The 27,946-nt window shown below is 47.3% G+C and overlaps 2 protein-coding genes and 1 long non-coding RNA gene across 3 annotated transcripts; all 3 read right to left on the reverse strand.

Moving 5' to 3' along the window:
• Positions 1 to 599: 599 nt before the first annotated feature.
• Positions 600 to 1,481, reverse strand: LOC123448251. Its single transcript, XR_006631632.1, has 2 exons — positions 1,292 to 1,481; positions 600 to 946 (listed from the first exon to the last, which is right to left on the reverse strand). It is a non-coding gene; the product is annotated as an uncharacterized LOC123448251 (long non-coding RNA).
• A 307-nt stretch (positions 1,482 to 1,788) lies between these two features.
• Positions 1,789 to 6,706, reverse strand: LOC123448250 (UDP-D-xylose:L-fucose alpha-1,3-D-xylosyltransferase MGP4-like). The gene is made up of 4 exons (XM_045125080.1): positions 5,954 to 6,706; positions 5,708 to 5,869; positions 5,419 to 5,634; positions 1,789 to 1,951 (listed from the first exon to the last, which is right to left on the reverse strand). The coding sequence occupies exons 1-4, from the start codon at positions 6,407 to 6,409 to the stop codon at positions 1,943 to 1,945; spliced, it is 843 nt and encodes a 280-aa protein (XP_044981015.1). The 5' UTR covers positions 6,410 to 6,706; the 3' UTR covers positions 1,789 to 1,942.
• A 3,326-nt stretch (positions 6,707 to 10,032) lies between these two features.
• LOC123448252 (alanine--tRNA ligase-like) lies at positions 10,033 to 27,091 on the reverse strand. The gene is made up of 22 exons (XM_045125081.1): positions 26,534 to 27,091; positions 26,149 to 26,289; positions 25,863 to 26,009; positions 25,566 to 25,718; positions 25,299 to 25,434; positions 23,888 to 23,984; positions 22,629 to 22,749; positions 21,840 to 21,908; positions 14,346 to 14,396; positions 14,113 to 14,208; positions 13,788 to 13,886; positions 13,423 to 13,545; positions 12,402 to 12,551; positions 12,239 to 12,310; positions 12,087 to 12,162; positions 11,864 to 12,006; positions 11,658 to 11,766; positions 11,398 to 11,585; positions 11,093 to 11,182; positions 10,793 to 10,978; positions 10,437 to 10,610; positions 10,033 to 10,347 (listed from the first exon to the last, which is right to left on the reverse strand). The coding sequence occupies exons 1-22, from the start codon at positions 27,065 to 27,067 to the stop codon at positions 10,276 to 10,278; spliced, it is 3,027 nt and encodes a 1,008-aa protein (XP_044981016.1). The 5' UTR covers positions 27,068 to 27,091; the 3' UTR covers positions 10,033 to 10,275.
• Positions 27,092 to 27,946: the final 855 nt, after the last annotated feature.

Genomic DNA, 27,946 nt, shown 5'->3' on the forward strand with positions numbered 1-27,946 from the left:
CCGATGATTTTGATACATAACTCGCTAGTCAACGATGTCGTAAGGCGTGGATAGGTGATTGGTACTGGGCTCAAATTTGGGGCTAAGGAACAACTAAAATTGACACTTCAGGAATCATTGAAAACAATGTTCATGGGGCTTTACTGGCTTTACTATGTGATCCACTTGTTATGAACTAGTGGAGGAGGATTTATTTTTTTCATTTTTCAGGAACTGTTGTGTGGCACGTACTACATGTACTTCTCAAAAAAGTAACATCGGTGTGGCCACATGGGGGCTTAACGTAGTCATAATATTACTGCTCGGCAACATGATATACGAGCAAATAGGGCTTGGATGGGCGAGCCTATAGCGAGACGGCTGAATCTGAAGATCGAAGCGTCGGACTAGACCAAAATGAGATAGCAGTATTACATTACATTAGCACTCACAGCTAAATGGTGTACCATTCTTACATGTTACTAGTAGAACGCCCATGCGTTGCCACGGGCTTCTTCCTTTCCTGATTTTACATATATAAAGATAATGCATATAGCTCAAGCAGGTGGAAGCCCGCCGTAGTACCCGTCAAAATAATAAATAATGTATATAAAGAGATCGATGCCAAAATTAGACATGTATATAAAAATTGAATTTCAGTCCATTTGCAATGTAATCAACAATGTATATAAAGAGATCAATGATAATTATCTGTTACAAACTAAGACATACTTATGCGTTGAGATATTGATGAACACAAACGTCAAGAATGTTGTCTTTCGCTTCATTCGCATGGTAATCATATTGCTTGCTGGGTCATATCCAATGGTACAAGGAATGTTCATATGGGAGAGCTTGATTTCTCACGTTCACATACTCGTACAGTTTTTACAGCAATCTTCTGAAGCTTATCAAGATCAAGTGGTCTTTGTGCATGAAAGCAAATAAAAAGATGGAATCCGAATACCTGCTTCATTCAAGTCAAATTAACTATGCATGAGTCTATTGTTCTGAAAACAAAAGATGCCTGGTCTCATGGTAAAACTTATAACAGAAAACTTTTTACTAATATCGATAACATGAGATGTGTCAGCAAATCACATAATGGTGGAATTAGTTTGTTAAGGATTTTCCATAACAATATCGGCAGCCGGTCGTACCAATACCATGGCGGCAGAGACGGATGCCTAAGGAAGGCTGCCTGCAGTAGAGTACCACACAGCGATATCGACATCTAGTAGTGGCAGCCAACCATGCTAATACCCAACGGATGTGGGTGAAGGAAAGGGGAGGGATAAACCAGAAATCGAACCTGGGCGTAGAATGGAACGGAGCATCATACTCAATACCACGATGGTCGGTCGCCGATGGATTGCCCTACTCTGTGCATCGCCCCTCCAGGGATCATAGATTTCTGCCTTGATGGCCTCGTTTGAACCGCCGCGGGTGCATGTCGCCGTAAATAGATATATGTGATACTGTTTTATGCCAAACAGAGCTGCTCATCATAAACATTTCAGTGTAAACATACCATCGTGGAAAGATCTCCTAAATTCTTGCACTGCCTCGTTATTCATTACAACATCCCATACAGTCCTATCACATGACAAGGACATAACCATTTTCTGCAAAGTAGAGAAGAACTGCTCAGAAATTTGACAGTACCTCAAAACTTGGAGGCACAATAACACAATAGTGTTATAAGCAAACATGCAGTTTCGGAGCATATGAAAATAGGTTAGGCCTCATTCACCTGAACATTAGGGTGTCTTTGCAGTAGACGGAAGGCATCCAAAACATTCCTATGCTCCCTGGTCAGAAGAGCTGTTGAGTTGAGAACATATGCAGCAGGTTCGACCCAATCATCTGATCCTGATGCATTGCTTGATGAAGAATCCTATGATTTTGACAACAATGCTATTTGTTTCCGAGTTCATCTGAATCCACATCATAATAAGAACCCTCAAACACCCTGAAAACAAAACAGTAAATCGGTTAAATGCAGAGTGAGAGCAGAAACTGCATCCAAATGATCCCTTTTTAGCATAATGAGTTGTTGGAAAAAAGTCTATAACACCTGTATTAAAATGAGTATCTCACAGATGTTGTAAGAAAATAACAAAACAATAGAAGCAATCATCAAAAGTAGAGAGATTGATCTTTTTCCTATTTAATTTAAAGGTACAAGCACCATCTAACCTTGATTGAAAGTTGCTGGGCTCAATACTTGCAGATCCTAACATCCTATAATGTCCCAGACAGCACATAGCCAGCGCCACTAATTAACATTATAACCAAACGAGGGAGGCGGCGTTGGAGGGGGAACCGGTGGTGACAGCGCCGGTGAGCCCCAGCAGCGACAGCGCGGCCGCGCTTCGGGCCCACGCTCGGCTCCGTCGTCCGACGGCGGGGGCGGAGGAGGTGGAGGCGTGGGGGCCTTGGGGTTGGGCTGATCCATCGCCGGAGACGAGGGAGGCGGCGTTGGAGGGGGAACCGGTGGTGACAGCGCCGGTGAGCCCCAGCAGCGACAGCGCGGCCGCGCGTCGGGCCCACGCTGCGGCTCCCTCGTCCAACGGTGGGGGCGGAGGAGGTGGAGGCGTGGGGGCCTTGGGGTTGGGCTGATCCGTCGGGGAGGGGGCCAACGTCGTCGCCGAAGACGAGGGAGGCGGCGTTGGAGGGGGAACCGGTGGTGTCTCGTCGGGGGGGGGGGGGGGGGGGGGGAGAGCGGAAGCGAGTTGGGAGTTGGGAAGTGGGGGACGTGCGTGGGGGATGGAATTGTGGGCAGATCCGGCGAGATTGAGGGGCAGCGGCGTCATGGCCCTCCTGGAGATCTGGGGAAGATGCGGTCACTGGCCACCGCCCTCACCAAGTCCTCGTTGGAGAGCCGCCGTCTCGCGTCCTCCTGCGCCTCCTCGTGCCCGTGCGACGCCCACGCCCTCGCCAAGTCCTCGACGGAGCACCGCCGACAAGCGTCCTCCTACGCCTCCTCATGCCCGCGCACCGCCCCCACAGCCTCGCCTCTCCTCATGCCCGCGCACCGCCCCCACAGCCTCGCCTCGCCTCGCCGACAAGAAGGCCCGCACGGGACGTTGAAGGAGGTGGCGGCGGGATGGGATCGGTGGTGACGGAGGTGTCGTTGGGTTATTTTATTTTTCTTTCTCTGATACGTATCGTTTCTGACTGATTTGGGGACATGAGCTAGGTGGAGAGAACCTTATTTCATCTTCAAACAATCGCCACCATCTTGATTTTCTGTATAGGACACAAACCTTATAAACGAACCTATAAATGGGGCAAGATCCCTTCCGCCCATGAGGGCCATGGTCCATCCTGCCTTCATGAACTTACGACAACCGAATATGAGGTGGACTGATGGCGGCGACCACGTGAGTTGAGGAGACGGCTTTGATGTCAACAAGAATTATAAATGTATCACAAAGTTGTTGTTCACTGTTAAGAGTTTAAGATTCTTATACATGACTGGACATGGCTTACAAATAGTATTAAGTTACAATTGACAAGTTCAAGGTCAAACTATAAAAATGGGACTGACTATTTAAGTCAGTCAGATTTTTCATGGGTGGTGTCAACCGATGTCTAATTCAAATGGGGACAAAATGAAACCCTCTCCTACCCAGTCAACCTTCTTCCCCGCCTCTAGTACTATGACACAATGTCCAACCACTTCTTTTTGTTATAATACAAATACACATGCATATCATTACATTAGATAAGAAAACGACAAAGAAACCGAATACAATGCATTTCAGCCATTACAACGCTAATCAGTAGGATTAATAGCCACACACCATATTATTACGAGACATGCAACACCTATATCAACCTCATGCCAATGTTAATGAGATAAACCACGGAGCACAACGAAGCCACATCATAATCAACACCAAAGACATCTACAACACGACTAAAGGCATGTTCGGATGCCCTCCACTTTACTTTTATTCCAAACAGCGGACAAGGAAAAAAAACCTCAGAGGATTTCTCATAATTTACCGAAGGAGATCTACCGTGGTCGAACCATCACGACAGACGGCAGATCCCCCTAGATCTCAGAAGATCATAATCCCTTAGTTATATCGTATTCATCTTCTAGTCTGAGGCGTCCTTTGGTTTGGAGGAACTTTGTAGGAATTCTATAGGATATGATTCTATAGGAAAATTTCCTTTAGAGCTATTTGGTTTATAGGGATAGATTTCTATTCCTATGTAGGATTGGTTCCTATCCTCCACATTACAAAGGAAAATAAACATTAGCCTACACTCAATGAAGAAAGTCCTATCATGTGAACCAAATGACATCTCTTTTCCTATTTTTGTTCATAGGATTTGAGATTCATGTAACTCTTTTCCTTCAAATTTCCTATTCCTGTGATATTCCTATCCTATGAACCAAAAGAGGCCTGAATACAGACTAACTCTTGTCTCTTAGTATCCTAACCTTGCAAAATACAGATTTAAAATGTGACCTACTTGCCTAGAGAGTTTGATGGACCTAGAACTTGAGCAGAAGTCAAGCATGACTCTGTCACCTCTCTGAACCTAATGTGTCTAGTTGGTTCGCCACCTCCCTCGTGTACGTGGCCTTGGCGAATTTGGTACGAATCATATGCATGGTATCTGACTCAAACTCTTCTCTCTTAGTAACATGACCTTGCACACTAAACATAACTTAAACCAATCATGACTGGCCTAGGGAGTTTGTTTGACCTAGGACTTGAGCCTGGTTGGACAATTAGAGACACAAAGAACTTAAGCCCAATTCAACATGACTCCACCTAATGGCGCTACGTTATGTTCCTCATCGACGCGAATCTCTCCCTACCGATTTCCTTAAGGAAAAAAACATTGGCAAAAAAGATAAGATAACACACAACAACTGCCAATGCACATGTAGAGGCAAATCCATTTACAGCACATAGTATATTGATAGTTTGACAAACCAAAATAACACATTAGCACATGATACATTGATAGCACACACATAAAATCATACTCCCTCTGTCCCAAAATAAGTGACTCAACTTTGTACTAACTTTAGTACAAAGTTAGTACAAAGTTGAGTCACTTATTTTGGGATGGAGGGAGTATATTAGAAGTTTGGAATATCAGCGCTATTTCTAAGAATGTACAGGGTAGTATTGTTGAAGATTGTGCATAGTTCAAATAAGCCTTTTGCATGGTCCAGGTTGATATGAAAATTTGAGTTCCTTGGTTCTTCAACTGACATAGACTACAGAGCATACATGAAAATCAATTTACACTTTAAGCAGCCCTGAACCTATTAACCAGAACCATGTGCCACTAATTTGTTCAAGCAAATAAACAAATGCATACGACCAGTTCAACCAAATGCAACAAAACAAAGTTCAAATTCAATATTTGCATGCTACACACAAGATTTAGATGCGCCTGCCTAACCTGCCCGGTAGTCTTTAGTAAAGCCCAGTTGAATGCTGGCTGATCATTTGATTTCACTTTCTTCGACCAGGGCTGTTCCTTGAGCTCCTCAATCCACTTCCTCATCAACAGCTTTGACCCTTCTGTTGGCTGCAGGAAGATCATACAGCTGCAAATGTATGGCCGCCCCTTCTTACCTGGCGGCGGCAACGCATGTGAATGATTTAGTGGCTTCACCTGCACCGACAATCCCCGCAACATCAAACACTCTTCCAACTGCCCCAACGACAAACACAACAAATGTACGTACTTGAGTCATATCGTCCATGAAGTAGACGTCGTGATTGCCGACGAGATATGGAAACGGGTCGGCAAGCCACACCATGTCAACGTCATTGTACATGACGCTGTACCCCAGCTCGAGAATCTGCAGCAGGTGTCGCGGCCGCCGCGAGGTGAAGTTAAAGAACCCCTGCACACAAGAGCAGGCACAGTCACGCACATGGACATTTCATCGAACAGCTTGGGTGTGGGGGTGACCGAGATTTCTCCACACCTGCGACCCGAACTTGTGAGCTGCCTGGGCGTCGGGCGCGGGGGGCACGAGGACGGCGTGGCCGGGCCATGCGGCATTGATGCGCTCGAGGGTCTCGTAGTCCTTGGCGATGACGAGCACCTGGTTAGCGCGGCCGGCGCGGCGGACGCTGATGAGCCAGTTGGAGAGGAAGGGGAGGTATGGCCCGGAGACGGCGGCGAGGATGATGGTGCCGTTGCCGGAGGCCGCGGCGTCTTGGAGCGTGTAGGAGCGCCACGGGGAAGCCGGCGCGGAGTGGCGGGGCGGCCCCCAGGGGAAGAGGAGGGCGAGTAGGAGGAGGAGCGCGAGAAGGGAGAAAAGGTAGGGGAGCGTGAGGAGGGGCAGGGGGCGGGGTGGGGCGGCGTTGGTGGGGCCAGTGGGGACGGGGAGGGAGTCGGCGCCCAGCGGCTTCTGGTGCGGCCGCTGGTGGAGCGACATTGCCGGAGATCGGGGTTTCTGGTGGTGGAGATCGGGGTTTCTGGTGGTGGAGATCGCCACGAGCACCTCTCACCTCCGCTGACACTTGTTGACCACCCTCCCCGTGCGCATGGCTAGATCGTGCAGAAGAGAGGGGAGATCGTGGGTGCGTCACGACTCACGAGATGGAGGGGATCAAGATCGAGGAGGTTGGGGGAAGACGGGTTCGTGGGACGCAGCTGTTTCTGTTTTTGGTTTTTATTTTCCAGCTTTCGACGCACGAAGTGACACAGGAACGAGAGCGGTACAGATTTATTTTCTAGCGATTTTCTTTGCTGCGGGATCTCTGGAGGGGAGGTGGAAAGCGAACGAGACCGGGGATCGATGTTGACCCACGACGACAGCAGATTTCCTTTAATAGTAGAGATTACATGCACGCCATCCAGCTTCCTTCAACCACTCGCTCACACTCATTCAATGATGTGCAGTCCCGGGGCCTGTCACTATTAAAAAGCTCACTACTTCTTAAAATACGGTCAGGAATACATCTACCAATGCTGATTTCCATGCAAAGAAGTGGTCCAGATTCAAGGATCATTTGGACCTGAGAGTAGAATTGAATATCCGAACTCCAGACCCGTACATTAGCTATTTGACCTAACTGGCCCAGATCTGATCAACTGAACTGAGCAATGAAAGCAGAAAACCGGAATGGTAAGAAGTAAAACTAAACGTGCAAACTCGCTCAGTGCCCCAATTCGTGGGAGCTTAGGACATCTCCAGTCGTTCGGTCCCCCAAGGACCTGAAATAGCGTCGTTTGAGGACAAATCGACGGTAAATTCGGTCTAGGGGGCTTGGTTCCCCCCCCCCCAAGGTTGCCCCTGACGTCATTTTCGGTCCAGTTTCGGCACAAATTCGGCCCATATTTGTCCTTCGGTTCATTTTGGACACAAATTCAACAAAAAACTAAATTTTTATGACAAAGTTCATTACAGAAATCAATACAAATTAAATAGTTCAACGAAGCAAGCTCATGACTCGAACACAAATTATAACAAATCAAATTAGGTGTTGCCCTTGAGCCTCCATAGGTGCTCCACCAGATCGTCCTGCAGTTGTTGATGCACATGTGGGTCTTGGATATTCTCGTGCATATTGAGGAAGGCAGCCCATGTTGTCGTTACCTGGTGATCAACAACTGCAAGAGGACCTTGCCTGAAATATGGTTCAGTGTCAAACACTGGCTCTTCCTGCTCTCTCTCGATGATCATATTGTGCAAGATGACATAGCAATTCATCACCTCCCACATATGAGATTTCGACCAGGTCAGAGCGGGGTACCGGACAACAGCAAATCAAGATTGGGGCACACCAAATGCTCGCTCGACATCCTTCCTGCAAGCCTCCTCGCCCTTAGCAAAGTGTGACTTCTTGCCTCTTGGCACAGGATTTGAGAGTCTTCACAAATGTGGACCATCTCAGATAGATACCATCTGCTAGATAGTATCCCTTGTTGTAGTGACGCCCATTGACCTCGTAGTTCACCGAAGGAGCATGACCTTCAACAAGCTTTGCAAAGACATTCGAGCACTGCAGTATGTTGATGTCATTGTGAGTTCGTGGCATACCAAAGGAGTGTCAAATCCATAGGTCATGTGTGGCCACTGCCTCAAGTACCATACTGCAACCTCCTTTGGCGCCTTTGTACATCCCCTGCCAAGCAAATGGACAATTTTCCCACTTCCAATGCATGCATTCGATGCTTCCAAGCATCCCAGGAAATCCTTTTGCTCATTTTGTGCTAGGATTCGGGTGTGTCTTCAGCATTGGGTGATCGTAAATATTATGGTCCAAACACTGCCACCACTGCCCTACAGAACTTGTACAAGTGCTCAATGGTGATGGACTAGGCCATGCGTCCATAGTCTTCCTGTATATCACCGGGAGCTCCGTGCACAAGCATCCTCATAGATGTGGTGCATTTCTAGAGTAAGGAGAATCTAACCGTGTCGGTGCAATCCTTCTTGCAAATGAAATCGTTGTTGAACTCTCGGATGGCATTCACAATTCTAAGGAAGAGCTTCCGGCCCATCCGATAACGGCGCCAAAATACTTTCCCACCATGCACATGAGCGTCAGTGAAGTATTTGGCGTTGAGCATGCAATAGCCCTCCATTCGATGTCTTTGTTTGCTCTTGCGGCGGCCTGGCGCCGAGCCACCTCGTCGCAGCTTAGCATCGTTCGTGAACAGGCCAGCCAACGTGGCGAGGATCATGAGGTGTTCTTCATCGACGGTGTCGTCCTCTGCTTCCTCCTCCATCAAAGCCATGAACGTGTCCTCGTCGTCCGAGTCCGTGGCCGAATAGGCAAATCGTCGAACACCTCACAGGCATGGTGAACGGGTAGCCACTGGTACCCCTGCCTGCATGGCCTCGAAAGCTCGCGCGGGAGAGCGGGATGGAGGCTGTCGAGAAACCAGCGGGGGAAATGGCTTTTTCTAGCTGCGAGCATCGGCTATGGGCGGGTGGGTAGCACCGGGAGCGACCGGCAACGAGGCATCATGTGGCACCCGAAGGCGAATTTAGCAGGGAAAGGTTTTTTTTTCGCTGACAGTGATGTCTCACCCGCCGTTTTCCTTCCGCCGGAGCCCCCCAAGTGCCCCAGCGCACTGGGTTCGCCCTGGGATCGCCGACCCTTCGCCCTGGGATCGCCGACCCAAAAAACCAGCGCCTAAAAAAGGACATGGAGGGCCTGTTGGGGATGATGCGGCTAGAAATGCTCTTAGTAACTTTACTGTTTCACATGAACGATTAAGGCGAGGTCTGGTTTTCGAAATCAATAATTATCTACAGACAACCTATGCATCTTTTATCAATAACTTAGGGTCAGTATCTGTTAGAGTACCCACATTAGAAATAACATAGGTAATAACATAGGTGCCACATAAGCAAAAAAGATGATATGACAACTAATTAATAAAAAAGACAAATTAAGTAACATAGCTAGTTACTACCAAAACAAGATGAATCTATATGCTAATAAATGAAAATCTTTATTTTATCATTTCTATGTTACTATCCACTATAAAGATAGTAACTTAAACGAGTAACATATGCATATTACTATTCTATGTTACTTTTCATTGTGGGTAGTCTTTCAGTATCATTTGATAACTTTTGACAGAAAATAATACGTACATATTAAAACGTTGAGAAAGACTAGTATTATTGACCGACAAGTCAACAGTTTTGTAACTTACATATGGCAAACCACCTGAGAAAAAAATCAAAACTTATCAACATTGGATCTAATTTCAAAAATCTCATCACGCCAGATCTATTATTAAAAACAGTTTTTTTTAATCCAGCTTTTGAATCTTTTCTGTGTGCATGCATTGTTGCAAAGGAATTACTCCCTCCGTTCCTAAATATAAGTCTTTTTAAAGATTTCACTACAGGACTATATACGGAGCAAAATAAATGAATCTACACTTTAATATACGTCTACATACCTCCATTTGTAGTTTTCTAGTGAAAACCTTTAAAAGACTTATATTTAGGAATGGAGGGAGTAGTTAGCAAGAACCACGGGTGATGAACCATGCATGCAGCAGTTGCACTAGGAGAAGTAGTTACTCCCTCTGTTCCAAAATAAGTCTGTACTATTATTACATTCGTTCGTCAAATATAACACTCCATTTGATAAACCAAACTGTAATTACACGACAACTGTGAACTTTAAACAACATCCTGTAGTGTGAAAATGGACACGGCTTCCAGTTGATTTTCGTGAATAATTTTATGTTCACGCATCACAATTTGTGAAAGTAAGGTGAGAACGACCATCAAGCAGCCACTTAATATGTATGAAGACCAGTCTCAACAAATCAGCTCAGCTTCATCGAAGCTATCTGGGTAGCAAGCTCCATTGCCTCCTTGACCCGAGAAGCATCACTTCCCTGCATTGCAGTATATACAGATATTAGGTAAAAACAATTAGTAGACTTTGACCAAAGGGGCTTCTCTTAAAGATTAAACAACGCCTCACCTGGCCCTGGGCAAGACCATTCTTGCCGCCGCCTCCTCTTCCCTTGAGTGGTGCGATTGAAGGTGTAAGCCAATCCAACACCTTGAAGCCATTGGGTGCATCCGGAGGTACGCCGGCATATATAACAGCCTTGTTTGATGCCTCATCTGTGCTGAATACCATTATCGGCAAACTCTGGAAAAAGGTCGATCCCATGAGGTCACCGGCACATCCAAAGATTTGATACAAGGAATATAAATTTAATGTTTTAACACATACAAAAATAAATTGTTGGAGCAAGTTGGAAATTATGCTGAAAATATAGTGTTTTTAGATGATGGGGACACTACTTGACAGAAATGGATTGGAGTACCGACCTTAAAACGGTTCATGGCTTTGACAACTGCTTCCCGGACAGCAGTGGTATCAAGACCCACGTCGACATGAGCAACACAGAAGGGTTTTCCTTCGGAAAGAGTAGCTTCTGCAGCATCTATGACAGTCTTGACAGCCTTTTGGATATTTTCTTCGCCCATTTTCTTCTTCGCCTTCCTAAGTTGATCCTGATATATGCAACAGTTATTATCAGCTTTCATTTTAACTACGAAGAGAATACCGAATATCGTAAATAGTTTCTCTTTGACAAGATGTGACAAATTAACTGAAACGTTACAGACCTCCAGCTTTGAGATATTGCCTCTTAGATCAGCTTTTCTTGCAGCCGGGATAGCAGCCGCATCCAGTGTATTCTTGATGGACCCAATTTTCTGATGAAGAATCATCATTCTTAGATATGTAATACAAAGCAGATAAACAGGAAATGGCTACAAAGTACAATTGACATCATTTATTAATATAAAGGCTAAGGACATTATATTTTCAAGCAAACAAACAAAAATTGCAACTTCTAATAATATCCAATTTATTAGAGTATCACAACCACATAGCTCACACCAGAGACAATCACAAAGGGAAAAGCTACCTTCTCCAATGTTGCTCCGTCCAGTTTAGATGCTTCATTGATATCAGTATCAATAGATGATGCCAGCTTCATAGCCTGGGAGGCACACTCAGCAGTAACAGCCGTTATCCTCCGAACACCTTTCGCGATACCCTCTTCAGATATGAGGGCAAATGCTGCAGCATCTCTAGTGTTTGAAATGTGTGTACCTGGTATCCAAAAACTTTAGACAACATAAACGCAGAAGTGTAGAATTACAAAGAACAGAGTAGCAAATATACCTCCACACAGCTCAGTTGATATGGATAACCATTCTTTGCTTTCAGGGTTTGCAAGCAGATCTTCCACTTTGCAACCAATCGATACAACTCTTACAGGATCAGGGTAGATCTACAAAGTCCATATGCAAAACGAATTACACGAAACAACAGAGCAGGCAAACGAAATATGAGAACATGGTTATGTCAAGCTGGGTAAGAGAACACACTTCACCAAACACAGCTCGCAGACCATTTATGCGCTTTGCGTCAGCTAATTTTATTTCTTGTGCAGATACCTCCAGCTCATCCTTTATTTGTTTGTTCACTATATACTCGATTTTTCTCAAATCTTCGGGCTGAACAGGTTTCCCTGTTATGTACTAACAGTTGAGTTGACAAGCTGAGGAAAAATATCATGTGAATATAAATATAAAACGAATCAAAGCATACCATGGGAGAAATCAAATCTCAGCTTCTCTGGAAGAACAATGGAACCTTTCTGGTCAACATGGTCACCAAGTACTTCCTACACTTACAATAGAGAAACCATCAGGAGTGCAAAAAAACACTCCTTGTAAAATCTGAGAGGCTTGAAAACATACCTTTAGAGCAAAGTTCAGCATATGGGTACATGTGTGGTTTGGAGAAATGAGAGTACGCCGTGTGTAATCAACCTACCAAGAGTAATAGAAGTTGCAATGTGATTTAGCAAATTTCACAGGTTAACTGATTTGGTATAAAGAATTAATCAGTAAAGAATGTCACCTTGCATTTCACTTCATCGCCAACAGACAATGCCTTGGAGTCCGGCCCTTCCAGAAATGAACCGATATGCAAGACATAGCCAGCAAACACTTGGACATTATTCACAGTGAAAGATCCAGATGGCCCCTCGATACTCCCAGTGTCATAGATCTAATCCAAAAATATCATATGGCATGTCAAGAGAATTCATACAATGCATGGTGCAACTCTCGAACATGAGGAGAGCTGTGTATCGTTCATTAAAAAGAGGTAAAGTTTATATATACAAACCCCACAGAAGAAAAAAAAATCACATGCACTGCTTTGAAATAGAACAAAAACGACCATGGCAGCATGGTGACTTAAAATAATTGAGAAAACATCAATGGCTGTTGAATTCAAACTGCAAAGTGCAATGTAGGGGTATTAACTTGTCAAAAATTGACTGAAAAACTTGAAGCCAGTGTATTGTACGGGCAACTTCGAAGCCCTCAACACATACTATTGGATACAACTGTAATGTGGTGTTTGAAACGGTGTAATGACAAGAAAAAAATACTTCGACCAAAATTTATGAGTGATGTAGATCATAAGGATGACGTACAACAAATGACACAGGATACCAATCAGATTTCAACCAACGGGAGGTATCACGTCAGGGTGCATTAATCATTTTTTTGTTATGGTTACAATCAAAGAATAACTTTCAAACAGAAATTGTGGTCTACTTTACTAATGAATCAATATAGTTCAACATAATTCTGTTGAAGCTAACAAAATATACTGTCATCTGGGGCCATTGCTGCAGGAGGGCATCCCATCAGATATCAGCTCAATAGCTAATATAGAAAATTTCTAACTTGCAAACTAAGGTGGCTATCGAGCTGATGTCAGCTGGGGTTTCTCTCTGTAGTAATGGCCCCACGTGACAATTGCATTAAAGAAATGTCATGCTCATTCATGATTGCAACTCTAGAGGTGATTGCAATTGGCATTTTCATTCAACTACATCAACATGACACTGTCAAACGTGAAGTTGTACCTGACCACCCTGTTCTGCATAGAAGCTTGTACTTTCCAAAACCAGACCGAAGTCTTCATCACCAGATGCAGTGGCTATGAACTCTGAGCCAGTATAGATAGCTTTCACCACACTGCTATGTACCTGCAAAATGATTTTAGGTATATCGGCCATAACCAATATACAAGTGTTCAACCACGGTGTTAAATATGAACACTGCAAGAAATTCAAAAGCTTGCAGCCACGTCAATTCACTACTTGAAAGTTATTTTAAGTGGGGCCAAACTAGAATGAAATTCTACGAAATCCCAAACAGACACTGAATATCAGGAAGAACTGTACCTAATAACCAAATCACAACTAAATAATCCAACTCATCATCTAACCTCGTGTTGGAATTTTGGGCTATCATTTGTGCTGGCAAGTCCCTGATTGCGCAACTCCGATGTAGCATTAGCATCCAGGACAATAGATTTACCACCGGCCTGCAATGCAAGAAAGCATATAAAACAAAGTCAGAAATAAGTATAAATGCATGATATAAACAGACTAAAGCTGCACAATGAATTGAGCATCAGTGGCATATAAGAGATACTAAGTTTAGTTAAATACAACATCATTAAACAACAAAGAGCAGGAATAATATTCGGATAGCATAAAAGACTACAAACGAAGGATTAAGTTTTATATTGAAGGAGAAATAAATACAACCTTGTAGCGAGCATTCCTAGCCTTTTGCCTTGCTTCTTCCATAGAAGCATTAAAACCCTCCATGTCAACAGATAGCCCGAAGTCAACTGCCATGACCTATGAGATAGTAAACAACAATGACCAGAACAAGACAATAAATGCTTTATCAAGTTTAACGACATAAACATGAAAAGTACTATATCACTGTCAAATTAATTTGATTAAATTTACTGATGAAAACATGAAGAACAAACCTCAGTCAAATCAATTGGATAACCATAGGTGTCCCACAGAACAAATGCATCCTGAAAGAACAAATAATGGTTGCAATACATGAAAGATAGCAATATAAACTTGAAAGGTTCAGCAGGATGTAACAAACATTGATAAACATGACCGAAGTATGATCTAAGAGACATATTTCTATGTGGTGAACTCCAATTCTTAAAATAAGGACGAGGAAAAGAATTATTCCACATTATTGTAGAGAATATGATCAAGTTTTCCAATAGTCGAATTCCTTAGTTTTGACATGTTTCTCAAATACAAAGGAACGGATAGAAATTAGGAAGGGAAGGCTGGCAACACACCCAAAAAGGCACAGAAAAACTAGCTCTCTGGCTGACAAAGCACTAATCTAACATATGATGCCTACTCTTCACACTAATTTTAGATGCAATAACTAATTGGAAAGTCTCTCTAGTCTCCAGCTAATTTCTCCAATAGCCTCGAGCCTCTCCACCATGGTAGGAAGAGCCCCATTGGAGCTTGCTTAGGTGAGTTCAAACTCTACCCGCAGTCTTCAGAGCTGTGACAAACCTTGCAAAATAGTTGTTCCAACATTTGACTGACAATAGTGTTCATTAAAAATCGCTGCTGGTATGGATGAAGGAGCACCAGACTGATAAGTGCATAGCTTGGTATAGGTCTGGGAGTGAGGGGTAGAGGCCTTGCCACCGGTAAGGGTGCTAACCGAGCGGATAGAGATGCTCAAGGGATGAGCGTCTGGACATGAACATGGAGTGAATAACGACCAAATATGGTCAGCAACAAACAATTTGATGGACATCACTAATCACAATAGCTCTAAGTCTCTAGTTAGATATATAATGGTGTCAAATATTCTTTTAGGTTGAGCAAAATGAACCTACACCTATCATTTGCCTGATTTGGAGGCCAGATGAGGAGGTTGCAAGAATCAGAGGTGCCTGTTGATCTACCGAGGACCAAGCAATCACAGCAAGAGGTTCAGTGCACATCGCCTCCATCCCCTGTGGATACCATGGGTGTTCCCCCCATTGATACAGCAACACCAGCTGCCTGGGCACTGACGCATACCGCCAGCTCCCCCTGTGTGTCTATTGCTAACTTGTCGTCATGGGCTAACTTGTGGTGCTCCCCTCATCATATAGGAGGCCCAGGATACAACGCGCCCGACTACACACTAAACACACCCTATCCACACTCATTACAACTTGAAGTCCAGCTGTAAAAAATATACGAAAAACTCAACACAAGGCCCCAACCAATCTTTATATAACCAGCATGCGCAATTAACAGCCAACACGGCCTATGTTAACATCCCACAGGCAGGCTTCACATCCATGTATCATGTTTCCTCTAAAGCAAGCAATTCACCCACCAGGCTCGCCTGAAGCCAGCAGACAAGCTAAAAAAATGAGCGGCTGGAGTCTCCCCAAATAGTGTGTTGAATACTATCTGATCAAAATCCTGGTATCCCGGTTCCAGCAGATAGTGCCTATACATTATTTAAAACCACATCCGAGAATAACTACCGATAGTGTATCCGGCAGATATCCGAGTTCTGGTCCCTAATGCCCATTGTTAAGGGGTTTGGTCAGTTTGTTGCCCCGAAAATATTTGAACCATTTTCACCCCTGCAAAACCATTTTCATGAAAGGATAATTAGACTTTGAGCCATTGTTCTTGATGCGGTCAGGCGACCCAAGGCAAGCACCCACCGCCCTGACGACTAAGCGCCAAAGGCGTGCAAAACTGCAAGGCACTGCCAGGGCACCTGTTATGACTGGCATCACTTATAGCCGGAGGAGGCCCAATGGGCACGTTTAGTTAGGGGCTTAGCACAAGTTATCTTATTTTTATTGGCATCGAGATTATATAAACAGTTGTAAGACACCCTTTTGGAATTAAGCAATAAGACATATTCTATTTCCCGGCTCCCAGAGGAGCCGGAATCCCTAACCCTAGCCACCGCCTCCCCTCCGTGCGAGACAGTGCCCTCGCGCCGGCCGCCGCGCTCACGCCCATGCCAACTCCCCTCCTTCCCCTACAATCTCAGGCAAAGGCCCGGTAGGGCCCTAGCTCCTACCAGTTTGGTATCCAGAGGCTTTGGTTTGGTCATGTCTTCATCACCGCCCTCCCCATCCCTCCCGCTGCTGACATCCACCACCGCCCCGATGGCCACCACGGCCGGCGCCCCGCACTTGCATGTGCCGGTCACCTCCGTCGCGCCGCTTCCCGCCGTCCTCACCCCAGAGGAGATCACCGGAGCGATCCGCGACCTCGCCACCGCCGTTCAGGGGATCCGCCTCTACCTGGCCGACCCCTACGGGCCACCGCCGGTCGCACCAACAACCGCCGCCAACGGGCCGGCAGCTGCCGCCGCCACCACCCACCACCTCTGGGCCGGGCCCTACCTCGACGCCGGGGTCCTATTCACCAGCTCCGGTTTCTCCCCTCGCCGCCGCCGCTACCGGCCTAGGTGACCGTGACGTCGCAGCCGGTATATACGACGGCCTGGGCGCCATTGCACATCCAGTCGCCACCGGCGCCACCCCTGCAGTACGGCGAGCCCTTCAGCTTCACCGGTCCTTAAGCAGGCCACGACGATTACCCGGCGCCGACCCCCGCACTTCTCCATGCCGACAAGCCGTACCACCACGGCGCCCATACCCACACGCCGCCGCGTTTCGCCAAACTGGACTTCGCCACCTACGACGGCACCGAGGACCCCCTGAACTTGCTCAACCAATGTGACCAGTTCTTCCAAGGGCAACGGACGCTAGCGTCGGACCGCACCTGGCTCACTTTGTATCACCTCCGAGGCACCGCACAAACGTGGTATTACGCTCTCGAGCAGGACGAGGGCGGCATGGGAGCGTTTCCGCGAGCTCTGCCTCCTATGCTTCCGGCCTCCGATCCAAGGGAGCCGGCCGGCGGAGCTTTGCCGCCTACCCTTCACCTCCACGGTGCAGGACTTCGCCGACCGCTTCCAGGCCCTGGCGTGACGGCTCGCCAGCGGGCCGAGCTCTTCGTGAGCAGTGTGCCTGATCATATCCGCGTGGACGTGGAACTGCCGGGACCTCAGGACCTCCAGACGGTCATGTATTACGCCCGTGCCTACGAGCGTCGCGCGGGGCAGGCCGGCCCCGACACCACCAGTGTCGGGGCGCCCTCCTCCGGCCTCTACGGCGGCACCCGCTCCGGCTGCGACGCGGCCCTTCCACCGGCTCACCCCGGCCGAGCAGCTCGAGCACCGTCGCCATGGGCTTTCTATAACTGCGACGAGCCCTCCGTGTCGGGCCATGTATGCCCACGCCTCTTCTACTTGGAGGCAGCCGACTATGTCGCGGAGGACACCGCCACCGACGGGCTCGACGACTTGCCCGCCCCAGTTGCGGCGGAGGCCACACCGGCGCCCGCTCTCGCGACGGCTCTCGTGGTCTCCCTCCATGCTCTCGCGGGCATCCGAGACGAGCGGACTATGCTCTTGCCGGTGATGATCAACGGCGAGCGCCTGGTGGCCCTCCTGGATACGGGCTCCATGCATAACTTCCTGCCCGAGTCGACCATGCGCCGCTTAGCGCTCCAGCCGACGGGCGGGGAGCACCTCCGGGTCACCGTGGCTAACGGCGACCACCTCCGGTGCCATGGGATTGCGCGGAACGTGCCCATCACCATCGGCGACGAGCACTTCACCATCACGTGCGCCGGCATCGACTTGGGCTGCTTCGACTTCATCCTCGGTGTCGACTTCTTGAGGACCCTCGGTCCCATCCTTTGGGACTTCAACTCCAGGGCGATGACCTTCTGGCGCCAGGGTCACCGCATCCGACGGGCAGGCGTGGGTGGCGCCTCCCCAGCGACGCCGCAGCTCCAGCAGGCAGCGAATGCTACAGGGCCCGAGCACCCCCTGATGGATCATCTCTTGCAGCAGCACCGCGACCTCTTCGACGAGCCTCAGGGCCTTCCGCCAGCCCGGGTGTATGACCACCGCATTCATCTCCTGTCGGGCACGGCGCCGGTTGTAGTGCGCCCCTACCGCTACCCCCAGTTGCAGAAGGACGAGCTGGAGCGGCAGTGCGCGCTCATTCTCGCCTTGGGCATCATCCGGATTTCCATGTCGCCGTTTTCGGCGCCGGTCCTCCTCGTCCGCAAGTCGGACGACACGTGGCGCTTCTGCATCGACTACCACACCCTGAACGCCCAGACGCTCAAGGACAAATTTCCTATCCCGATCGTCGACGAGCTCTTGCACGAGCTACATGGGGCGCGCTTCTTCACCAAGCTCGACCTCCGTTCGGGCTACCACCAGGTGCGGATTTACCCGGACGATGTTGTGAAGACGGCGTTTCGGACTCATCACGGCCACTTTGAGTTCTTGGTGATGCCTTTTGGTCTCTCCAACGCTCCGGCGACCTTTCAGGCCTTGATGAACGACGTCCTCCGCCCCTACTTGCGTCGGTTTGTGCTCGTTTTCTTTGATGACATTCTTATCTACATAGCCTCTTGGGCGGAGCACCTTCAGCACGTCGCCATCATCTTCAACAAGCTTTAGGCGCATCATCTTCATCTTAAGCGCTCGAAGTACTCGTTCGGCACGCCTTCCGTTGCCTACCTTGGCCATGTCATCTCGCCCAAGGGCGTTGCTATGGACGCCGACAAGGTGGCGGCTGTCGCGGCCTGGCCGACGCCGCACTCACCGCGGGCTCTCCGCGGCTTCCTGGGCCTCGCGAGGTACTACCGGAAATTTATCCGGGAGTTCGGCATCATCGCGTCCCCGCTCACGCGCCTGTTGCGACGCAACGCCTTCGCCTGGGATGCCGAGGCAACGGAGGCGTTCGAGGCCCTCAAGCAGGCCCTCACGACGGGCCCCGTCCTCCAGATGCCCGACTTCGACCGGCTTTCATGTGGACTGCGACGCCTCCGGTGTGGAGTTCGGCGCCGTCCTTCATCAGGGCGACGGGCCGCTTGTGTTCTTCAGCAGGCCCTTCGCCGCGTGCCATCATAAGCTCGCGGCCTATGAGAGGGAGCTCATTGGATTGCTGCAGGTCGTGCGCCACTAGCGGACATATCTTTGGGGGCGGCCGTTCTAGATTCGCACGGATCACTATAGACTCAAATTCTTATTGGACCAGAGGTTGTCTACCGTGCCGCAACACCAGTGGATCAGCAAGCTCTTTGGCTTCGACTTCACCGTCGAGTATCGTCCGGGCCGCCTTAACACCGTGGCCGAGACCCTGTCCCGCCGCGAAGCCGACCACGACGCGAACGTCGGCGACTCCGATGGAGCGGCTCTCTGCATCCGCTCGGGGCCCTCCTTCGCCCTCCTTGACGACATCCGCAGGGCTACCGCGGACGCGCTGGACGCTCAGCTCCTTCGGCAGCGCCTCGACGGCCGGCAACCTGACAGAGCCGTGGCGTTTGGCGGACGGCTTGCTACTACATGGGCGTCGCCTCTTCTTGCCGAATCACGACGATCTCCGTCACCAGGTTCTGCTGTTGGCACACTCGGCCGGCCACGAGGGTGTGCAAAAGACCCTCCAGCTTCTCCGCGTAGATTTCTACATCCCCGACAATCGGGCCTTGGTCCGAGACTGGGTGCGGTCTTGCGTTACGTGCCAGCGTAACAAGACGGAGACACTGCGCCCGGCTAGGCTACTACAGCCCCTGGAGGTGCCCTCTCAAGTCTGGGCCGATATCTCCATGAACTTCATTGAGGGCCTCCCAAAGGTGGGCGGCAAGTCCGTCATCCTCACGGTGGTATACCGCTTCTCCAAGTACGCTCACTTCATCGCGCTCGGCCATCCCTACACGGGCGCCTCCGTGGCTCGTGCCTTCTTCGACGGCATTGTCCGCCTCCACGGGTTTCCGTCTTCGATCGTCAGCGACCGGGACCCGGTGTTCACTGGGCATGTCTGGCGTGATCTCCTCCGACTGGCGGGAGTGAAGCTCCGCCTGAGTACGGCCTTCCATCCCCAGACGGACGGCCAATCCGAGGTGGTCAACAAGGTGATTGCCATGTATTTGCGTTGTGTTACAGGTGATCGTCCCCGTGCTTGGGTGGATTGGCTCGCATGGGCGGAGTACTGCTACAACACCTCTTATCACTCCGCCCTGCGTGCCACGCCGTTCGAGGTGGTCTATGGCCGACCGCCCCCGCCCATCCTGTTGGTTGACCCTGAGACGGCTCGGACCGAGGCGGCAGGCAATCTTCTTCGCAGCAGGGACGAGATGCTTGCGGAGGTGCGCCAACGCCTTCTCTAGACCTAGCAGCTGTCCAAGCGGTACTATGACGACCATCACCGAGAGGCAGAGTTTGCGGTGGGCGACTGGGTATGGTTCCGCCTCCTTCACCGCTCCACACAATCCCTGGACCCGTGCGCTAAGCGCAAGCTGGGCCCTCGCTACGCGGGGCCATTTTCTGTGGTGGAGCGCATAGGGAAGGTGGCCTACCGCCTGCAGCTTCCGGCAGGTGCCCGCATCCATGACGTGTTTCATGTGGGGTTGCTCAAGCCCTTCCATGGAGACCCGCCAGCAAACCACACCGGTGCTACCTCCGACCTCCGACGGGCGCCTTCTTCCAGGACCGCCAAGGTGTTGCAGGTCCAGCAGCGTCGCGGAGTGTGGCATTTATTGATCCAGTGGCAAGGCCTTCCGGAGGAGGATGCCACTTGGGAGCAGTTCGAAGAGTTCCGCCGACATTTTCCAGACTTCCAGCTCGAGGAAGAGCTATTTGCTCTGGCGGGGAGAGATGCTATGACCGGCATCACTTATAGCCGGAGGAGGCCCAATGGGCACGTTTAGTTAGGGGCTTAGCCCAAGTTATCTTATTTTTATTAGCATCGAGATTATATAAACAGTTGTAAGACACCCTTTTGGAATTAAGCAATAAGACATATTCTATTGCCCAGCTCCCAGAGGAGCCGGAATCCCTAACCCTAGCCGCCGCCTCTCCCATCACCGCCACCTCCCCTCCGTGCGAGACGGCGCCCTCGCGCAGGCCGCCACACTCACACCCACGCCAATTCCCCTCCTTCCCCTACAATCTCAGGCAAAGGCCCGGTAGGACCCTAGCTCCTACCAGCACCCTTGCCAAGTGTCCAAGGCGGGACACCTTAAAAACAATGCTCTGAAGCCTATTGGAGAGGGAAGGAAAGGCTAGAGATATCCACATTAATCCTCACTATGATATTGGATGACAATGCAACCACACTAGCAAGGATGAGAATGTATTCCAACTATTTTAATATGAACTATATGCATTTCACTAATCAGGATACCTTGACTCCAGTTTTATAATTTATACTATCATCTCCTAACTACCGTCACTTGTCAATGGACCCTTTCCTCCTTTTTGTCCAATGTGTATCACAACACATGCTCACACAACAAACAAAGTGTAAGTCTGCTTAGGTGCAAATATCTTCTAGTGGAAACAAAATAAATCAAGTAATGTGATGGTAATTTAAAAACAAAGCACTTGCCTGGCCACTAAGTACTGCCCCGCCATTCTCCTTGACAGCATCTGCAGCTTTCTTAAATCTCTCATACCCCTGAAAATTACACCAACAGCACACTCAGTTAATTGGCTGAACAGCGACAAGAAAGGAAAATATATGTTATGATGGTTTTAAGAAAAGAAAGGTCAACTAAACTTCAACTGTAAGCTTTCTTAGTCTCTGTATATAAAATACAATTGCAAGGCGCCTGGTAGGAACTACCCTTAAAATAGAAGCATGATAAACAGAATCATGCACATGTGGAAACCAAATAAATTGAATTACTATTGGTCATTTCATAGAAAAGATGAGACAATTTACCATGTATGCTAATTATTGTGATTGAACTATTGAAGTTTTCTAAGCTGTTGTAAACCAAGATTGAACTTTCATCATGGATATGCTCCTTAATGTGTTGCCTTAAAACAAGGCACTGCCTGGTTAGTGGTTACTCGGCACAACATGTTAATATATATAAGGCCTGTAGCAGTATCGCACGAGCAAAACAGTGGTACAGAAGATACATGGTATAAAATTGCCCAGATTCTCCGGCAACAACTAAATTTACGTTATCTGGTAACAAACTAGCTAAATTACTTTGAGACTGCACATGTTCAGAAGGATAAAGTATGCTTCACGGAAAAGGATAAAGTATGAGAACACTGCCTAAGGGTGTGCAAAGACTCGGATTTGATTGCAATGAAATTACACCAACAAACTTCACTTGGGCCAAATTGATGTTACTTTTATGCAACCCAAGGCAAATAATATTACCTTCGCTATAGTGTTCTCAAAGCTTGCCTCTTCGTCTTTAATTATATCTTTAATCTTCTTTTCATTGTCTTTCAGCTCAGGAAACACATCACCCATCACTCGGACAAACACATCTACAAGGCTGTACGAGCAAGATACAAATAATGGTAAATAAAATGCCAGCTTCGAGAACAAAAACAATGAGAGAGATGCCAATAGCTGGAAATATGGAGAGAGAATCAGAAACAACTTGAAAAAATTGATGCAGACGTAAAAACAAAAAAGTTTTGTTGACATATATAGCACTTTCCCATGTAAAATTAAAACATTAATGAAAATACTGCTGTTCAGCCATCAGAATCTGACTGTACACATTCTAAGATAACAATAATTTTACAATCGTGGAGTGGTAGTTAATTAATAAATAAATATTCAAGTTGTGGCAAATATAGCAGTAACACACTCAAGCATAGGACAGTGATGTCCAAGAACCCACGCCATCAGACATATTAAGCGCAATTCCAGAACACACTCAAGCATACGACAGTGATGTCCAAGAATCCACGCCATCAGACCTATTAAGGTAGCCATGAAAAAAAACGAAGCATGCGCTAAGTGTGCTTAGGTGCTATGCAACAACAGAACGCCTAGCACTTAATCATGTTAGGTGTGCGCTTAGATGAGATAGGCACCGGGCAGTGGCAAAACACACTAGCGCTTTCTTTCCTGCAAGTGAAATAAATTTCAAAACATACCTCATTATCAGCACCAAATGCTAGTTAAAATAAACCTTTGCTAGCAAAAAAAAGGCACACATGAAACTAAAACAAAAGGTATTGCAGGAACAATGGTATTGTGCACACAAGGAAGCAGCCAACACAGATAAGTCCAGTGCCAAGTTATACCCCATGAAACCATGCCTCGTTATCAGGACCAAATGCTAGTTAAAATAAACCTTTGCTGGCAAAAAAAATGCACGCATGAACCTGAAACAAACGGTATTGCATGAACAACGGTATTGCGCACACAAGCAAGCAGCCAACACAGATGAGTCCAGTGCCAAGTTATGCCCCACGAACCCAAACCGTGACCCTGGGTTCATCATAAATTAGCTAAAATCATGTGGACATGGTTTTTTCCTTATTGTCATGTGACATCTCTACAGTCATTCTCATAAGCCTTGCATTACATTTTTAGCATTCTGGGTCAACAAAAAGCTATGCAAATATATCATTAGCAAAAGTGTACAGAATGCAGCAGATGCAGGTTACAGTTCTTACGAGCTAAAAAATCCTTGCTTTGCCATCAATTTTTGATGACCAAAATGAACAGCACGTCTAAGTATACGCCTTAGAACATACTCTCTTCCCTCATTTCCTACAGAAAAACTCTATTAGAACAAAGAAACATAATGTACAATACAAAACAAAGCCCTGAAACATTGTAATTTGTAAATGCAAGAAAAATACAATAGCTTGTAGTTGCGATAAAAAAAATCAGTTCTACACCACCCTCACTAGATAGGTTAACCAAGATGGTGGATCCACCGAAAACTATCCCACTAAACTGAAATGAAGACAATACTGGAGTAACATATTTTCTGCAGTTGTTCTGAACCTTTGTTGTCATACTCCCTCAGCCCGAAAATACTTGTCGGAGAAATGAATAAAAATGGATGTATCTAGAACTAAATACGTCTAGATACGTCCATTCCACCGACAAGTATTTCCGGGCGGAGGGAGTATTATTTTGCAGCTATTATAGATCCAAGTGGTAATTTCTACTGCATACACAACAAGCAAGAGAATCATTAACTGCTCACTTAATATTATATGTCATTCTGGACTACTAATTAATATTGTCCCACATCCAGATCTGGCCCAACTAAACATATCCTTAACGTATTTATTCCAACAAGCACCCATCACTTAATTACAACACCCGGCCAATAGCTCCAACACTTCCGCCGGTGCAAAAGACAGTCGAAATAAGGCTTAATTGGTATTCCACACATAAATTCATGTGACAAGAACTATAACAACTTAGGGGTCAGTCTGAAACCTCTAAATTTTGGTACGCGATGAACTAAGCCCACAAAAAATTAGCAGGTATGACTTTAGATTTACTAGAAGGGCATTAATGCATTTCTTCCTAAAACAGTAAATGCAAGTCAGGTCCCCAAACTAGTGATTGTGACACTTGGATACCTAAACCAAAATTAATCATTAGAGTCCAAAACAACTAGCCTCTCATAGAGAATCATTTTGGCTGACAATCGGTAGTACAATGATCTATCTGTTTTCATTCAAATTCTTCTAAATTGGATATGTCAAACTATTGGTGACTTTATGTCCATATACTTCATTTTATTCCAGTGCCACATCCATATCTTGAATAAACAATATCCTGTGTATGTAACAGAAAATTTAGGAGCATAATAAAGTTCAAATTAACTTCTTGTTTGAGGAACCAAAATAACATAAGCGCACAAGCTTATTATGCTCACTTGTAGACAGGTATGAGATAGAACTATAACACCCTATTGTGTAGGATGCAATGCAGAAAGCAACTTAACAAGGCATTTAGGTGTATTATTATGATTCCATCTGTTTACAGCAACTAAACCATACTCATAAATGGATGGCAATCATTGTAAATCATGTATCCCCAACCAATACAGTATGAACTCACCAGGTTGAGAACCATCAGCAATAGCAAAAGACAGGGTTCTTATGTGATCTGCAACAACCCTATATGCCATATCAACTTTCCCAACATCATCGGATCCCACTTTACCAGAGTATGGTTGAATTCCAACACCTGCCAGCTGCATTCATAATGCATATCGAATTAACAATGAATATCACTTACTTTAGGCAACTAGTTACTGTAGCAAAATATTGTTGCCACAACTCATAAGCATAGAAGAAGCTGCAAGTGGGCATCTGGACAAAATACCTGGTGGATGGCATCAAATAATGGCATGAATACATCTGTATCGTAATTGCTCATTTTATTCTGAAGGATAGAGGTTAAACGCTCAAAGCCCATTCCAGTGTCAACGTGTTTTGCTGGCAAGGATCTCAAAGAACCATCTGATTCCCTGTTGAACTGGGTATTAAAATAGCAAAATGTCAGTGCATATAACAGATAAACAAGCAAATAGGCGTGCACACATGGAACAGAGTAACTGACGTTGTATTGGGATTAAAGCTCGACAATCTGGAAAGAAAAGGGAGGAAATAGCATGTTAACCTGAATAAACACAAGATTCCATATCTCAATACATGTAGGGTCATCATTATTCACTAATGAAGCTGCGTCACGGTTGCCAATACGATCAAAATGGATCTCTGTGCATGGCCCACAAGGACCTGTGTCGCCCATCTCCCAAAAGTTATCCTGCTCAAAGAATACATTGTAATAGGGAAACTCAGTCAATAGTTAGGCCCAACAGAAACGAATAAAATGAAACTAATACAACATAATATCCACAACAGATAGGAGTTCAGCCAACAAACCAAGCACATCCAGATAATACCTTGCAACCGAAAGGCAGAACTCTTTCATTTGGTAGATACTTCAACCATATGTTTTTCGACTCAGTGTCGGGAGCGAGACCAGCTTTCTCATCACCACCAAAGTATGTTGCATAAATTCTATCAGTGGGCAATTTGTAGACCTGTACATATGAAATACTAGCAATCAGCAGGCAGTAAGATGGTGGCCAGTGTTTACAATCAGTGGGAAATTTGTACATCATTTACTTATTTTTGCTTGTTAGGAATATATTTATGACCAAAGTGGACCCAACTTTCACTTAAATTTTACTGATCCATAATCTGATGTGAGAAGTACAGTAGTGTATACTGTATATACAAACTAACGAGCGATCAAAAGGGGGGGTGAAGTCAAGAACCCGATACCTGGGTGAGGAGCTCCCATGCATACCCGATGGCCCCCTCCTTGAAGTAGTCTCCGAAGGACCAGTTCCCGAGCATCTCGAAAAAGGTGTGGTGGTACGTGTCCTTCCCCACGTCGTCAAGGTCGTTGTGCTTGCCGCCGGCGCGGATGCACTTCTGGGTGTTGCAGGCGCGGCTCAGGCGGCCAAGCTGTGAGTCCGGGGAGGCGGTGCCGAGGAATACGGGCTTGAACTGGTTCATCCCGGCGTTGGCGAACAAGAGCGTGGGGTCGTCGACGGGTACCACGGGGCTCGACGGCCATGGCGTGTGCGACTTGGACTTGAAGAAGTCGATGAAAACCTCCCGGACCCGGGCGGCCGTCCAATCCGACGGCACCTCCATCGGAGGGCCGACGGTAGCGGTAGCGGTGGCGGTGGCGGTGACCGTAGATGCTCGCGAGGAGGAGAGGCGGATGGCGGCGGCGGTGGCCAGCAAAACCCTAGCGTTGGGCTTGGTGATGAGGAGACGGCGGCACACTGTCAGGGCCGAGTGCAACATACAGAGGCTTCAGTTAATGAACGGTCAGGATGAAAGAAGGAGATACCAACGGCTCGCTTAATTTCTTTTTTCAGGAGACAACGGCTCGCTAGTTCTGTTAACAATCCAGCGTTTCCAGCGTTTTGTGTTAAAAAAAATAATCCAGCGTTTTAAGACAAGTTAGCGCATTACACTCTCCAAGAGCGGAGGTCAGTGCGACCTCTCAAGCATATGCCACGTCGGATAGCTAGAGTTAAAAGATTGTCTGATTTATTCCTTGTCCCATCATGTTTGCTTAGTCAAGAAGAAAGAGAGGAAGGAAGAGGAAATCGCCTCGAGTCCCACGGCTCCTCCCTGCACGCAGGTGATCTCTCTCAAAATATATATCTCTCTCTCTTGCTTGGATGGCTAGGGTTGTCGTCAGTTCCTGTCGCCATCCTCGTGCCTCGGTGTGTGGCGTCGGGCCTCCCTACGTCGGCATGCACCCATCCGCCAATCCCCGTGTGTGATATCCACCACCAGCTCCTCTCCATACTGCCACCAATGGACCAACTCCCCCACCCTCCATTTCTTTCATGAGCATGGCGTCGGAAGGAGACCCGTGACGGGAGGGGTTCTCGACCTCTGAGGCTCTGACAGATGTCACCGCAGCCTTTGACCTCGGTCGCGTCTGCAGCAGCGGCAGGGACCTCCGCCCGTGGGTCTCCGTTTGGCTGCTCATCCTACGGGAGGTTGCACGCTGAGGGGAATCGATGTGAGCGCCTTACCTTGCCATCCTCGTTAGACAGACACCAACTCCATCATTTCTTGTGAGGTGACGTCGATCGCTCATTATGTTTTTTATGTGATGAATTTGTTGTTTATTCTGTTATTCGTGACCTCATATTCTATGGACGCCTT

This window comes from Hordeum vulgare, chromosome 4H (assembly GCF_904849725.1).
Source record: "Hordeum vulgare subsp. vulgare chromosome 4H, MorexV3_pseudomolecules_assembly, whole genome shotgun sequence".
In the NCBI taxonomy this organism is placed as follows: domain Eukaryota; kingdom Viridiplantae; phylum Streptophyta; class Magnoliopsida; order Poales; family Poaceae; genus Hordeum; species Hordeum vulgare.

What these genes read in the sequence shown, in the direction of transcription:
- LOC123448250 (XM_045125080.1), bottom strand. Translation starts at nt 6,409, where the DNA reads ATGTCGCTCCACCAGCGGCCGCACCAGAAGCCGCTGGGCGCCGACTCC. An exon ending in CTCACAAGTTCGGGTCGCAG is followed by an intron (nt 5,870 to 5,953) that starts GTGTGGAGAAAT and finishes TCTTGTGTGCAG; the next exon opens with GGGTTCTTTAACTTCACCTC. An exon ending in TCATGGACGATATGACTCAA is followed by an intron (nt 5,635 to 5,707) that starts GTACGTACATTT and finishes TTGTCGGTGCAG; the next exon opens with GTGAAGCCACTAAATCATTC.
- LOC123448252 (XM_045125081.1), bottom strand. Translation starts at nt 27,067, where the DNA reads ATGTTGCACTCGGCCCTGACAGTGTGCCGCCGTCTCCTCATCACCAAG. An exon ending in ATGCAGAACAGGGTGGTCAG is followed by an intron (nt 12,552 to 13,422) that starts GTACAACTTCAC and finishes TTTTTGGATTAG; the next exon opens with ATCTATGACACTGGGAGTAT. An exon ending in ATGGTCTTGCCCAGGGCCAG is followed by an intron (nt 10,348 to 10,436) that starts GTGAGGCGTTGT and finishes ACTGCAATGCAG; the next exon opens with GGAAGTGATGCTTCTCGGGT.